The sequence below is a fragment of the Balaenoptera borealis genome, assembly GCF_965194805.1.
Source record: "Balaenoptera borealis genome assembly, chromosome: 4".
NCBI classification, from domain to species: Eukaryota; Metazoa; Chordata; class Mammalia; order Artiodactyla; family Balaenopteridae; genus Balaenoptera; species Balaenoptera borealis.
In genome coordinates this window covers 53,268,566-53,283,258 of record NC_138861.1, presented here as the reverse complement: position 1 = coordinate 53,283,258, position 14,693 = coordinate 53,268,566, and the positions used below count along the sequence as shown (strand labels likewise).

At 45.6% G+C, this 14,693-nt stretch overlaps 1 protein-coding gene across 1 annotated transcript in view; it reads right to left on the bottom strand.

The window, feature by feature from the left end:
- RASGEF1B (RasGEF domain family member 1B) overlaps positions 1 to 14,441 on the bottom strand; it is a 555,837-nt gene extending 541,396 nt beyond the window's left edge. The window contains exon 1 of the mRNA XM_082389351.1: positions 14,258 to 14,441. Coding sequence (XP_082245477.1) covers positions 14,258 to 14,326 — 69 coding nt within the window. The 5' untranslated portion in view covers positions 14,327 to 14,441. The remainder of the gene's footprint in view (positions 1 to 14,257) is intronic.
- Between the last annotated feature and the right edge of the window lie 252 nt (positions 14,442 to 14,693).

Genomic DNA, 14,693 nt, shown 5'->3' with positions numbered 1-14,693 from the left:
TTGTTTTTAGTGTCTGCCCCCAGTGGCTAAGGGTGGTTCAGTGGGTTGTGCAGGCTTCCTGGTGGAGGGGACTGGTGCCTGTGTTCTGGTGGATGAGGCTGGATCTTGTCTTTCTGGTGGGCAGGACCGTATCCGGTGGTGTGTTTGGGGGTTTCTGTGACATTATTATGATTTTAGGCAGCCTCTCTGCTAATGGGTGGGGTTGTACTCCTGTGTTGCTAGTTGTTTGGCCTAGGGTGTCCAGCACTGGAGCTTGCTTGTCATTGAGTGGAGCTGGGTCTTATCGTTGAGATGAAGATATCTGGGAGACCTCTCGTTGATTGATATTACGTGGGGCCAGGAGGTCTCTGGTGGACCAATGTCCTGAACTCGGCTCTCCCACCTCAGAGGCTCAGGCCTGACACCTGGCGAGAGCACCAAGTCCCTGTCAGCCACACGGCTCAGAGTGAAAGGGAGAAAAAGACGAAAGAAAACATAAAAATAAATAAAATAAAAGTTATTAAAATAAAAATTTTTAAATATATTATTAAAATTAAAAGAAAAAAAAAGGAAGAGAGCGACGAAACTAATAAACAAATCCACCAATGATAACAAGCACTAAAAACTATACTAAGATAAACATAAAAATCAGAAAGTAGTCAGTCACATACAGCAAACCCCAAGTATACATTTGCTCCCAAAGTCCACCTCCTCAATTTGGGATGGTTCGTTGTCTATTCAGGTATTCCACAGATGCAGGGTGCATCAAGTTGACTGTGGAGATTTAATCCGCTGCTCCTGAGGCTGCTGGGAGAAATTTCCCTTTCTTTTCTTTGTTCACACAGCTCCTGGGGTTCATCTTTGGATTTGGACCCGTCTCTGCGTGTAGGTCGCCTGAGGGCATCTGTTCCCCGCCCAGACAGAACGGGGTTAAAGGAGCAGCTGCTTCGGGGGCTCTGGCTCACTCAGGCCGGGGGGAGGGAGGGGTACGGATGCGAGGCGAGCCTGGGGTGGCAGAGGCCGGCGTGACGTTGCAGCAGCCCGAGGCGCACTGTGCGTTGTCCCGGGGAGGTTGTCCCTGGATCACGCGACCCTGGCAGTGGCGGGCTGCACCGGCTCCCGGGAGGGGAGGTGTGGATAGTGACCTGTGCTCACACACAGGCTTCTTGGTGGCGGCAGCAGCAGCCTTAGTGTCTCATGCCCGTCTGTGGGGTCCACGCTGATAGCCGCGGCTCGCGCCCGTCTCTGGAGCTCGTTTAAGTGGCGTTCTGAATCCCCTCTCCTCGCGCCCCAGGAAAAAAAGAGGCAAGAAAAAGTCTCTTGCCTCTTCGGCAGCTCCAGACTTTTTCCTGGACTCCCTCCCGGCTAGCTGTGGTGCACTAGCCCCCTTCAGGCTGTGTTCACGCCGCCAACCCCAGTCCTCTCCCTGCGATCCGACCGAAGCCCGAGCCTCAGCTCCCAGCCCCCGCCCACCCCAGCGGGTGAGCAGACGAGCCTCTCGGGCTGGTGAGTGTTGGTTGGCGCCGAGCCTCTGTGTGGGAATCTCTCCGCTTTGCCCTCCGCACCCCTGTGGCTGCGCTCTCCTCCGTGGCTCCGAAGCTTCCCCCCTCTGCCACCCACAGTCTCCGCCCACGAAGGGGCTTCTAGTGTGTGGAAACCTTTCCTCCTTCACAGCTCCCTCCCGCTGGTGCAAGTCCCGTCCCTATTCTTTTGTCTCTGTTTTTTCTTTTTTCTTTTGCCCTACCCAAGTACTTGGGGAGTTTCTTGCCTTTTGGGAGGTGTGAGGTCTTCTGCCAGCGTTCAGTAGGTGTTCTGTAGGAGTTGTTCCACACGTAGATGTATTTTTGATGTATTTGTGGGGAGGAACGTGATCTCCATGTCTTACTCCTCCGCCATCTTGAAGGTCCTCCTGTTTTGGTGAATTCTAAAGAACTGTTATTATTGGCTATGATCCGTCAACTCTGCTAAGTGAGGGAATATTTCTTAGTCATTCTAACCCACAGCAGTTCCAAATCAAAGATGTAACTCAAGGCAAGCCAAGGGAAGTCTATTTATGCAGAAGTATTCACACATAAGGGAAGTCCACACATGTGCAGAGAGCGGGAGCTGCGTTAGCTAGGAACCCCAGAGTTTCCACCCAGCTGCTTGGACATCCAAACCTGGCACTGAGCAAATGGACTCCTAAAAATCACAGTAGGCATCGGGGTACTCACTCAGCCATCTGACTCACTCATAGCATCTGGGCACAAGATAATTCTATTTCCCAAATCCCTCTTCCCTGTCCCCATCTTCCCCAGCCACACATACGAACAATCTGGACAGTCCATAAGGTAGAGGATAATTTTAGGGGCTTCCCTAGGGCCTGGCTGGATGCTTTCCAATCATTTCTTTCTGGCTTGTGAAATCAGATGCACTATTTCTTTATACATGAGCAAAAATGAAATCAGTTTCTATTTGCAGAGTGAGATGGAAAAAATGAAAATTGCACACAGCTATGTCACAGATTCTCAGAAAGGACTTCCCTAAGCCTGAGGAGAGAAAGGAGGCAAAAGAGAAACTCAAAAGGAGAGGAAGTTCAGTTTGTTAACCCCTGAGAAGTGTCCCATGAGCTTGGCCTCACGTACATAAGCACATTTAAGGTTTTGGAGCAAAGTTGGTTAATAAAATCAGAGACATTTCTGGATTCATTTTAACCACTGATCATGATGTTGTTTAATCATCTTGGCCATTCCAGGAGCAAATAAATCACTGTGTGTCTGTGTCTCTCTGTCTGTGTGTGGCTCTGTATGTGCATCTGACCTCTCCCACACCACTCCACTTTCTCTTAACAGACACAGAATACACGTTAACACATATGTAATTTGGTTAAAATAAACGTCAAGAATAAGCTTGTTGGGCCAAAAAAAAATGGCTTGGGGGATTAGATTTCGCAAAAGGCCTACCCTGATTCAAGAATGGAATAGGGGGCTTCCCTGGTGGCGCAGTGGTTGAGAATCTGCCTGCCAATGCAGGGGACACGGGTTCGAGCCCTGGTCTGGGAAGATCCCACATGCCACGGAGCAGCTGGGCCCGTGAGCCACAACTACTGAGCCTGCGCATCTGGAGCCTGTGCTCCTCAACAAGAGAGGCCGCGATAGTGAGAGGCCCGCGCACCGCGATGAAGAATGGCCCCCGCTTGCCACAACTGGAGAAAGCCCTCGCACAGAAATGAAGACCCAACACAGCATAAATAAATAAATAAATAAATAAAATTTATAAAAAAAAAAAAAAAGAATGGAATAGGAAAGAAGGAAATTGACAAGATTATTTGGGCCAGTTTTATGTACCCAAATGTGGTTACAAATGAAGTCACCTTATCACTTACACCCAAATTTTGCTAGCCACGTAACCCCACCCCAACCCTGAGCACGTCAGATTCTCTTGCAAGGATCCCTTCATCCTTTGGTATCGGTAGGTGTCCTCTGGGGGAAATTACATCATGTGAGCTCTCAAACCAGTCCAGGCAGCCATTGGACCATGCTGGCTCCAGGTTGCCTGTATGTCTGTACTGCTCCTGCCACAAACTACTCACTGCCCCTCTGCCAGACTATCAGTGCTCCCCTTGCATTGAAAAGGATCCCTCCTCTGAATTCTGCTTTCTGAATTGGCCCGACAGCAAGACTGCTTAGGTCATCGTATGTCAGGCTCTTTTTTCTGGCACAGGGTAGCTAGACACAAGGGACAAAAGGAGTAGGGGGTGAGTTCAAACAGCAGCCACTATGTTTCTTCCATCTGTAGTCCTATACTCTCAGACCCTCTTTCTGAGTCTGGTCCAACAGTCCCTCCTTGCAATTAGCCTTCTGTCACTGATATCTACATTCCTCCCCCTATGTTGATAGAATTTCGTTCATAAACCTAGTTCAAGTTTACTTCTCAAAAAGTGCATTATTCTGGAAGTAAATCTCTGGATACAAAGAGATTCCAGGAGCTATTGCACAAGGGTTAAAGCTCTAGTTGTAAATTATGACTGCTTCATATTTCTTTCTCGACCTTTCAGACAGAAGCATTTCTATTCTTTACCATTCATACCATCCCCAACAGTCCACTTGCCAGCAGGTTCCTGCATGCCCAGCATGCCAAGTATACACCTTATGTTTCCGTCCTCTTTGTTACAGTACCGGTGATGGCAATTCACATTTGTATAATGCTTGACATTCCATAAAGGACTTTCACATCTATTACCACACTAGAGCCTCACATCATTTCTGTGAATAAAGCAAATCGAATATTGATACTTGCATTTTAGAGCTATGAAAACTGACAGTCAGAGAGGTAAGGAGATTTCCTCCAGTTGCACTCAGCCAGTGAGGAGATGAGCCAGCCTCGGAATCCAGATCTTAAGACTCCGGGTGCAGGTTCTTTGCAATTCATAAAGCTGCCATTCTTTAGTTCTCAGCCCCATGTGCCTCTCTGTAGGTACCCTCACTTGACTTTCAACCAAATTCAAATAATCTCCATGAAAGTAAATTCCCATGCTTTCAGCCATCCAACAGCATTTTCCAGGGAAGCAGGGCATCACTACTCCCTCTTTCCCACTGGAAATATGATGAGGAAGCCCACTGGGTAAGTGTCCTTTGGAGCACATTAATTTTGGAATAATCTAACCTGACTTTAAGCCAGAATTCTCCACCAACAGCATGGAACATAAAAGTCTGATGAATAAAATCTTGACTTACGGCATGGTTTTGCTTCACTTGACCTATTTTGAGGATACATGTTTTGCAAACCAAGTGAAAACTTAAAATTACCCTGTGTTTAATTACATTGCAATCTATGGTTGAATTTCATTTAAATGGCATTTACAATTGGCACATTTTTCAAGTACTGCTTCTGCCACAGTTGCATGTAAAAATACATGATCATCATTCATACAACTGCAGCCTAAGTTAACATCAACAAACATCCCATAGATTGGGGGACAAAGTCACTAAAGGACAATGGCTGTCACATTTCCATGAAATACAATTTAACATATCCAGAAATAAATTGGTTCCCAGATTTTGATAAAACAGCATGTGGCATGTTTTCAAAATTGCTAAGCATTGATTGAGCACCTATGTTGTGCTCAGCACTGTGGAGAATTCAGAAAAGCATAAGATGTGTTGTAAGATAGTCAAAGAAGAGGGAATACTCAGGGTATGGGGATCAAGGTGAGAATATATGTTATAATAACTATTATTATTATTATTATTATTATTTACTATGTGTTAATTACTGCATGCCAGATACTATGCTAAGTATTTTATTTGAATTATCTTATTTAATCCTCATAACAACTCAATAAGATAGGTACTATTATTATTTTAATTTTACAGAAAATAAAAGTGAGACTCAAGGAAGTAATTTACTTATTAAGGTCACATACACAATGGAATATTACTCATCCATAAAAAAGAATGAAATAATGCCATTTGCAGCAACATGGCTGGGCCTAGAGATGATCATACTAAGTGAAGCAGGTCAGACAAAGACAAATATTATATAATATTGCTTATATGTAGAATCTAAAAAAAATGACACAAATGAACTTATTTACAAAACAGAAAGAGACTCACAGACATAGAAACAAACTAATGGTTATCAAAGGGGAAAGAGGGGGAGGGATAAATTAGGAGTTTGGGATTAAAATATACAGACCACTATATATAAAATAGATAACCAACAAGGACCAACTGTACAGCACAAGGAAATATACTCAATATCTTGTAATACCCTATAATGGAAAAGAATCTTAAAAGAATATATATATTCTTATATGTGTGTCACGGAATCACTGAATCACTTTGCTGTACACCTGAAACTAACTCAACATTGTAAATCAACTATATTTCAATAAAAAAATTTTTTTAAAAGGTCACATAGTTAAGAAGCAGGGGAATCAGGATTGGAAGTCAAGTATTTGATTTCCCAGCCTGTGTACACTTAGCCTCTTTGCTTTATTTGGTTAAGGCTCCATGAAGGACTGGGTCTTTACTATGGCTCGGAAAATTAGATAGTGTTTAGGTAGGAAGAATGGAAAGAATGAGGATAGGCTGTCATATTGCAGGATAGACAAAGAGCATAAACAAAGGCCCAGGGCAAGAATTTGTATTTGACATGTGAGTATCCCTGAAGGAAATCAATGGCAGGAAGTAAAGCCGGGTAGGCAGAGTGAGACACTTAACTGAATACCTTATATAACCTAGGCGGAATTTAGAGACTTGAGCCTTTGGAAGTAGAAGGTCATGTAGACTCTTCTGTAGGAAAGAGACAATGAAAAGGCACCATGGTATACCAGCTGCATATTCAGGAAAAGTGGAGAGGAGGGAGACTTCAGGGGAGCAAACCAATTAGTGGCTTATCTTGAAATCCCCTACAGGGACTTCCCTGGTGGTCCAGTGGTTAAGACTCCACACTCCCAATGCAGGGGGCCCAGGTTCGATCCCTTGCCAGGGAACTAGATCCCACGTCAGGGAACTAGATCCCACATGCCACAACTAAGCCCGCATGCCGCAACTAAAAGATCCCACATGCCTCAACTAAAAAGATCTTGCACGTGGCAACGAAGATCCCGCATGCCACAACTAAGACCCGGAGCAGCGAAATAAATAAATATATATTTAAAAAAAAAAAAAATCCCCTACAGACCCTACTAGTCCTTGGTCACAGCATATACTCAATAAATGTCAGATCAGTGGATGATGACTAGTAGGGATAAAAAGAAAGGTACAAATCTAAGACGAAATCTGCAGGAGTCACTGACAGACTGTTCACAAAGGAAAAAGAAAAGAGAGTAAGCAAGGTGACACCAAAGTGCTACGCTGGGTAAGAAGAAGACATGGGGTGCTTTTGGCTGACGACGGAGTTGGAAAGGAAAAGTGGGTTTCAGGTGGGCAGCAGGGAGGATGATAAGTCCTCCATTTTGGTTTGAAAATGTAGAGGTTTGAAAGGGACATTAGAATACTGTTAATAAACTATAGATACTTGGAGAAATAGGCCTAGAACACATTTAAGACTCTCCAAGGGTGGGAAACACAGTCCGTACTCATCACAAAATTCAAATTAAAGTTATGCTTTTATTCATTGGCCACTTCAATACGCAAATCTAAGCAGGTAGAACTTCCTTAATATAAACATCACTACTAGACCTATTGTATCTTCTCAAAGATTCAGAAAGTAGAAATACATAATATATAAGAACATCGTGACAAATTGAAAAGACCTAAGCAAAAGGAAGTAAACCAAAGAGTTAAGCTCCTAGCCATGCTCCCTATGACATGCAACCAGCACTGGTAATTTAACAGATGTGAAACACCAGCCTTTCCTTATCAAAATACAAAAAGGAAAAAAATCATGCAACAGTTTCTCAGCAAGAAGCCATTAGACAGATGTAATCATAATGGGACCAAATATTCCTATAAATGAAATGCGTGCATTTTGGACCACATGCAGAGTTTAAAAGCAGCTAACACAAAAGGTAAGTAGAGTTGTCTGTGTGTATACAATGGCTCAGATGTGGTACAGCCATCCAATTGGCCCTCAAACCAACTGAATGGTGAATTTACAGGACAAACTCAGTATGCATTAGCTTAAAATTCAAATGACCCTCATAGAAATCACAGCTGTGGCAACAGGAGCTATTATTCTCAAAGTAAACTTCTCCTTTATGATCATCTACCAACCTCCAATCACTGAAGCTATAGCCACACTCATCCAAGCTATTGGCCTTCAAAACAGCCGGACCACATGGTTCTTCCTTTAGATGCTTGAAGCGATCAGAATGACCAAGTGGGTGAGAGTGTGCAAGATTCATTTAAACGGGCAAAGGAGCTCATTGTAATGGATGAAATCAAGGTCTTCACCAGGCAAATTAGAGGGAAAAAAACTGCTTCAAAGTACAACTTCCTTCAAGAGAGAAGGGATGGAGTCAATTAAAATATATAACTAGAAAGTTCCATAAAATGTAGCCTGGGGAGTCAATCCAACCAGTGGAGCACATTTGCTGTTAGCGGATGCAAAGAGAGAAATAAATTAAAATTTGAGTATAGTGTTCAAAATAAAAAACCATGTCATAAAATATGATCAGGTAACATACCAAACCTTTCACCGAATTTAGAGGCAGGATATTCATCAAAAGTCATTCGGTAAGTTAATTGTTTGAAACTCAGAAAACATTTTCTCCCCAAAAATAATGTTATGCATGGTGACTGGCTTCCCAAGATAGGCCACAAAAATCTCCTAATGGATAGTGTAATAAGGTGTAACTATAGTACTGGGATAATGAAGTAATACTAATTGTTCTATAAAAATAGAATCTTACCATCCTCCATAGCAGTGCTTTTCAAATTATGAGTCACAACTCGTGAACTCGATCCAGTGAGTCTTTCCCAGTTTAATTCTTAATAGAATGTAATAAATGTAATGGAAGGGAAAGAACAAAATCGTAAAGCTCAGAGTACATCCCTGTCATAAGGAAAAGTATTATTCTTGAAAGTTAACTTCAGTGGTATAGGTATAAATAGCTCTGTGCATTCAGGATTGCTATGTAAAATATATTTCTGACTGCGGGTCGCAGTCAAAACAGGTTGAGTGTCTCTTAGCAAGGCTTCCACGGGGCATCCAGCACAAAGCTGGCATTTCACAACATTTGTTAAAGGAATGAATGATTGAATGGCCCAGTGAACACATGAAGAATGAATAAACAGAATGCCAGTAATAGACCTCTCTCAGTCACAGCCCTGGCACTTGCAGTAGAAAGCTTCCTCACTCCAACATTTCCATGCTAGGGAGGCAGTGGGGACAGTTGCCCAGCTGGAATTCCATATAGATGGTACTGTTGGCCTGGGACAGGATCTCTGACACAGAAGGGGCTTTGAAGAGGGAAGGATGGGGAAAAGACTTCCACAATTGAATGGGATTGGACTCTAGACAGGGTTGCCAGATTTAGCAAATAAACACCCAGGATGCTGGTTAAATCTGAACTTCAGATAATCAACAAATAATTTAAGGGCAAAGAAAATCATGAACCTTCAAGGTTAAAAGATCAATTCAACCCATCAGACATTTATCTGATGCAAAACTGTGTGCAAAATCCTCTGCTAGGTGCTGTGGAAGGAAAAAGTACTTAGTTCTAAAGGCTGAAGAGGTCAGAGACACCCAGGCAAGAACCTCAGCAAGTACCATGTATTGAGCATTATTCTAAGTACTTTCCAGGCATTAACTCATTTGACCCTCACCGCCCTGCATTCAGCACTGCTGTTAGCACCACTGAAGATAGAAAACTGAAAGAAGCTACAAGAGGAAGTTGTCCAAGGTCTCACAGATACAAGCACAAATAACATTCAGTGGGCTCGTGTAGAGGGCTGGATGTTGTCCAAGAGGTGGATCTGGAGTGAGATTGGAGCTGAACCTTGAAGAAAGGGGAAACATCAATAAGTGGATATTAAGGGAAGAATATTCCAGGCAGAGGAACAGCTTGGAGGTGAGAGGATATGGTCAAGAAATGGGAATAGACTAAATTTGTTGGAATGGTAGAAGGATAATAGGAAGAAGGTATGAGTGAACAAGGAAATTAGGTAGGAACACACTATCGAGGGGAATTGCATACCCTGACGAATCTGCTTGCAGATCCATCAAAGAATTTGGGGTATATAAATGGGCACTGTGCTGACTTGGGCTATTAAGGAAGATGACTTTGGCAATAGCCCAAAAGACAAAGTGGATGAGACAGAGATCAGAGGCCAGGAAAAGGTTAGGTAAACCAGTACAGCTGGCTGGCAAAGCATGTGGAATCAGAATCCAGGATTTATCTCCCAGATTAGACCCTCAGTAGGTAAGTGACCTTGGACAATTCATGTAATGACTCTGAGATTTGGCTTCCTCACGTCTGAAACAGGGGAGACAACACGACTTCCCTCGTGATATTATAGGGGAATAAGACAGGACAACATACAGGAAATGCTCTATAAATGGATGCTATCTGTAAAGCGTCACAGCGATTGAACTCGAATCTTTCCCTTAACAATTCTTCTGAGTTCAATCAGCCTTGGATTGAACATTTCCAGGAGTAAGGTACTCATGCCATCCCAATGGTAACATAATGGGAGTGAAAGAATGAAAGAAAGAATGTGGAGAAATGAGGGTTTGCCTTTCCTACTTCTAAAGAGAAAGAGTGTATCTAGAAATGAAGCCGAGGAAGAAAATAAAAAATAAAACAAAGCAAAAAAACTAAGTACTGAGTAACTATAGTTGAAGGAGGGAGGGGAACCTTGAGATCCTCACTCTAGCACATATTACTAGAGTGACCTGAAGCAAATTACGTAAACTCTCTAAACCTTAATTTTCTCATCTGTAAAACGTGGTTGTTAACACCTAAACTGTGAAGCTATTGAGAGGAGAGCTGATATCACGTATATTATGCCCTTAGAACAATGTCTGGCCCAGAGTAGGCAATAAATGATAGTTATTATGTATTACGTAAAAACGTAAATAAAACTATAGTTACAGTTAGGCAGCAATACTGGTGGAGACAGAAAAGAGAATGTGGAAATAAGTAGAATGTACATGAGGTGTGACAATTCTAGAGACCACATCCATGACAGTGGCATGGAACTGACAGCCCTTTTCTGTGGAGCCAGATGTGTTCTGCCCAACGGATGTGGCTCCTGAAAGGTGCCCCACTAGGTTAGATGGTGTAGGATGGCAGGATTAAGGAGGCACGTTTGCAGACTAAGGGAAGAGGGCTCTGGGAGGAGAGAAAGCCATCACCTCTGACTATTTGATTCTCTTGACACTACCTGTCCTGGAACCAGCCCCCATCACTGACTAGCCCTGAGGCACAAAGCAAAGTAACACTGAGGCTGGAGGTGGGCGGCAGGTTCATAATATGTCAGAACTTAAAGGGGAAGGAATGGATGCCAGGGCCAGACATCCATCCATCCAAGCATACAGGACACATATAGGTAGGACCTGCTGGGTCTGAAACCACCTACCCGTGTGCTTAGCATGTCTTACCTTTCTAGACGTCAGAATACACAGCAAGCCCACTCTTTCTGCGGGACCTCTGCCTTGGTGCAGTGCAAACATTATTCCAAACATCTAGCCCAGTGCTCAGGATGCTGCTGTGGCTGGGGGTAAACTTATCATCCTTTGCTTCTTTCTTGAAATTTTAAAATTGTTTCTCAGGGGCTTCCCTGGTGGCGCAGTGGTTAAGAATCTGCCTGCCAATGCAGGGGACACGGGTTTGAGCCCTGGTCTGGGAAGCTCCCACATGCCGCGGAGCAACTAAGCCTGTGCGCCACAGCTACTGAGCCTGCGCTCTAGAGCCCACGAGCCACAACTACTGAGCCTGCATGCCACAACTACTGAAGCCCGCGCACCTAGAGCCCGTGCTCCGCAACAAGAGAAGCCACCGCAATAAGAAGCCTACGCACCTCAACGAAGAGTAGCCCCCACTCACCACAACTAGAGAAAGCCTGCACGCAGCAACGAAGACCCAATGCAGCCAAAAATAATTAAATAAAATAAATAAATTTATAAAAAAAATAAAATGTTTCACAAAGACTTGGTTTGTAAACTTAAATACTAATAAAAAGGTTAACAAAATGATCATGGAGACACTCTGTGTTTCAAATGCACACCATCTGTCCTTAGCCTCTGAAGATGACACAGCAGGATATGCACTGGCATTGTTTTTCAACCACAGTGACTTTTTGCTCCCATGTTCTCCATAGCCTGTCACCCATTCTCCCTTGTCAGACAGCTGCAAACACACCGGAGGTCCTGTCGGGACTCAGTACTCTTTCAGGCAGAATCTCCTCTGTGCAAACCTACTTGGCCTATGTAGGAAGAAACTGCATTCTGGCCACCTCCTAACCAAAATGAAACCAAAGGCCATGCATCATGAAAACACCCATCTCTGCTCTTGATCTCCCTGAAACTAAAGGTAACCTCCAAAGTTAGGATCAGAGCATTCTGTGGAAATGAAAAGTTGCCTAAAATTTTCTCATATCCTAGCACTACTTTCACTTTTAGAAAAGGAATATTTAGAAAGGCTTAAGAATCTCTTTCTTACACATTTCTCTCCCTCCCAGATGTCAAGAGCTCTCAACAACTGCCTCTTCATTTATGACTAAGAGTGTGCTGAAGGGGTTGTTGCCTGAGACGAAAGCATCCTTGAAACACATTCCTGACTTAGTTATTCATCTCTTTGGGGGCACAGATTTTCCGCCAAAGGTAGGAAAGGGACAATCACTTAACTCCTCCAGCAGCACTGATCAAAAGTGATACCGGGGTGAAGTGTTTGGGGTTAATTCAGCCAGCACTGCATCAATCACCTGTGGAAAGCAGAGAGCAGATGCCACAGTAGCTCCTGCCTCTAGATGGTTAGAAAATAACACAAAGCAAGAAACAAGGAGTTACCAAGGACTGAGGTAATTCCCTCTCCCTAGAGCTCTTCAAAGACAAAACAGCCACTCATTTTCTTAACTGTTTAAATAGGTCTCTGACCAGTTTTTGAGGTCCCTTCCTCCCAGCCATGATTGGGAGTCAATTATTCTAAGAAATCAAGGTGGGGCATCTATTGGCTGGAGGATAAAACAGGGAGGAATATACAGCCAAAGGCATCCCATAGAACTGAAATCGCTTGGCATGGGTTCTGGTAATTTCAGAACAAAAATCCAAATACAAGTGAAGAGAAAAGCAATTTAAAATGAGTACGTCCAGTCTCCAGAACGACCCCCAAATGCTGCCTAACATTTATGTCACAGAGAAGCAAGTGGGCAGAGATGCCACATGCCAAAGGAGACAGTTAATTTTAGCTGCAGGCCTGGAATACTTTACTTCTCCGGGCTCTTCACTGTTTTTGAGATTTCGGGCTACCAAGTACCCAGATATTTCAGTCTCGTTTCTGCCAGTCTGCTCTCATTTTCCCAGCTCCTCTTCATCACCTACTATTGGGACCTCCCTGTTTCAAAACTGTCTTGTCACACAGCAGAGATTCTGGCTTGAACAACCTGAGCTCCAAAGTCAAAGGAAGGTGACCAAAGGACCTCAGAGGGTAAGAATACCTAGAGCTGCCAGAGGCGAGAATGGAGTCAGGAGCAGCCAGGGAAGAGACTAAGAGCTTGAATCTGGAAGAGTTGGCTTGTTGAAGGACAAGCTCCTGCATCACGAGAGAAGAGACCGAATTCTGCTTCTCTCTGGCCAGTCAGGAAACTGAGGCCAGAGGGCTGCAGCAGCTCCCAAGCAGCCTGAGGCTGGCAGGGAAAGTTGTCGGGGCCTCGAACGCAGCGAGGAGAGGCCACACAGGCACACGCTGCAGCTCTCGCCAGCCTGGCCGCAGCCAACTTCCCCTGGCCCAGGCCTAGCTGTCCGGCAGCCTGTTGGGGGAGGGCAGGAGTAGACGGAGACAAAGGACACACACTGTTCCCACTGTAGAGGTGGGGGGGGTGGGGGAGGGGGTAGGCGAGGGGGGGGGGGCTGTGCACCGTGTGACGCAGGTCCCTACTGAGCGGCCGCTATAGGTTTCCTGTAAAACAGTTTATGCCACCACTGGCCCCAGGAGGAGAGGCAAGCCGGCCTTCCCATAAACGACTCCTTGCAGACATGCTTACAGCAGCGTCACTGCCTCTTCAGACAGGTGAGCAGTTAGATGTACCTGCCTTCAGAACTGCGATTTGCTCACCTGATTTGGTAAATCCCATTTTAACCCTTCTCGTCCCCAGTGGATCTCACTCCCGAAGGAAGAAATGAGTTAAGTTCAGTGGAGTTTGCGGTGTGCTGGCGGCTGGGGGAGGGGAGTAGAGGAGGCGGCAAGGTGGAAGCCTTCTGACCTGAAGATTGCACGTACTGGGTTTGTTTTGTTTTGTTTTGCTTTTGTTTTTTGTTGTTGTTGTTGTTGTTGTTGTTTTTCAGACGAAAAAGAAAAAGGAAGAAACAAAGTAGGCAGCAAAGAGGGACTACAGGATCCCGCTCATTTTCAGACATTCCTGGCCTTTTAGGTAAAGAGCAACTACCAAAACTCGATTGACAGAAAACGTGTTCGCCTGTCAACTAGGGAAGGGAAAAAAAAAAGATTCACTAAGGTCCAGAGGAGCTAGATTTCAGGCTCCCGGGTTTCCGGCCTCCCCCTGGCCATCCTCCCCGCCCCACCCCAGACCTGCAGGTGGAAACCAGGCAAGTGAGACGGTCCAGGGCCCCCGGTCAGGGCTCGCCCGCCGCCGCCGACTGCCGTCGCTGCGGGGACACACCCTCCACCTACCTCACACATGGGAGAGGCGCCCTTGCTCGGCAACGTGCAGCCCAGGAGCTTGGCGAGAAACTTTGCCATATACGAGCAGTGAGGCAGGGGCTCTCCCGAGGCGCCGGATCCGTCCTTTCCCGGCGCGAGAGCCCAGGCGCCGAGGTCTCGCCCGCAGCCGGCCGGCCAGCGCGCCCCGGGGCTGGGAGCTCTCGGCAGCCGAGCCGGGCGGGGGCGCGGCGGGGGCGAGCTCGCCTGCTGCCCTGCCGCCGCCGCCCGGAGCGCGGGCTGCGAGCGCGCGCGGCCGGGTCCGCCGCTCCAGCCTCCCGCGCCGCGGGAGCGGGGCGCTGCCGTCTGCGCTAGCCTTTCCCGCTGAATGTCACTGTCACCAGAGTAAAGGGAAGGGCCCCGCCGAGGGGGTGACGGGAGGGCCAACGCGCCGCAGAACTGGCGTCGC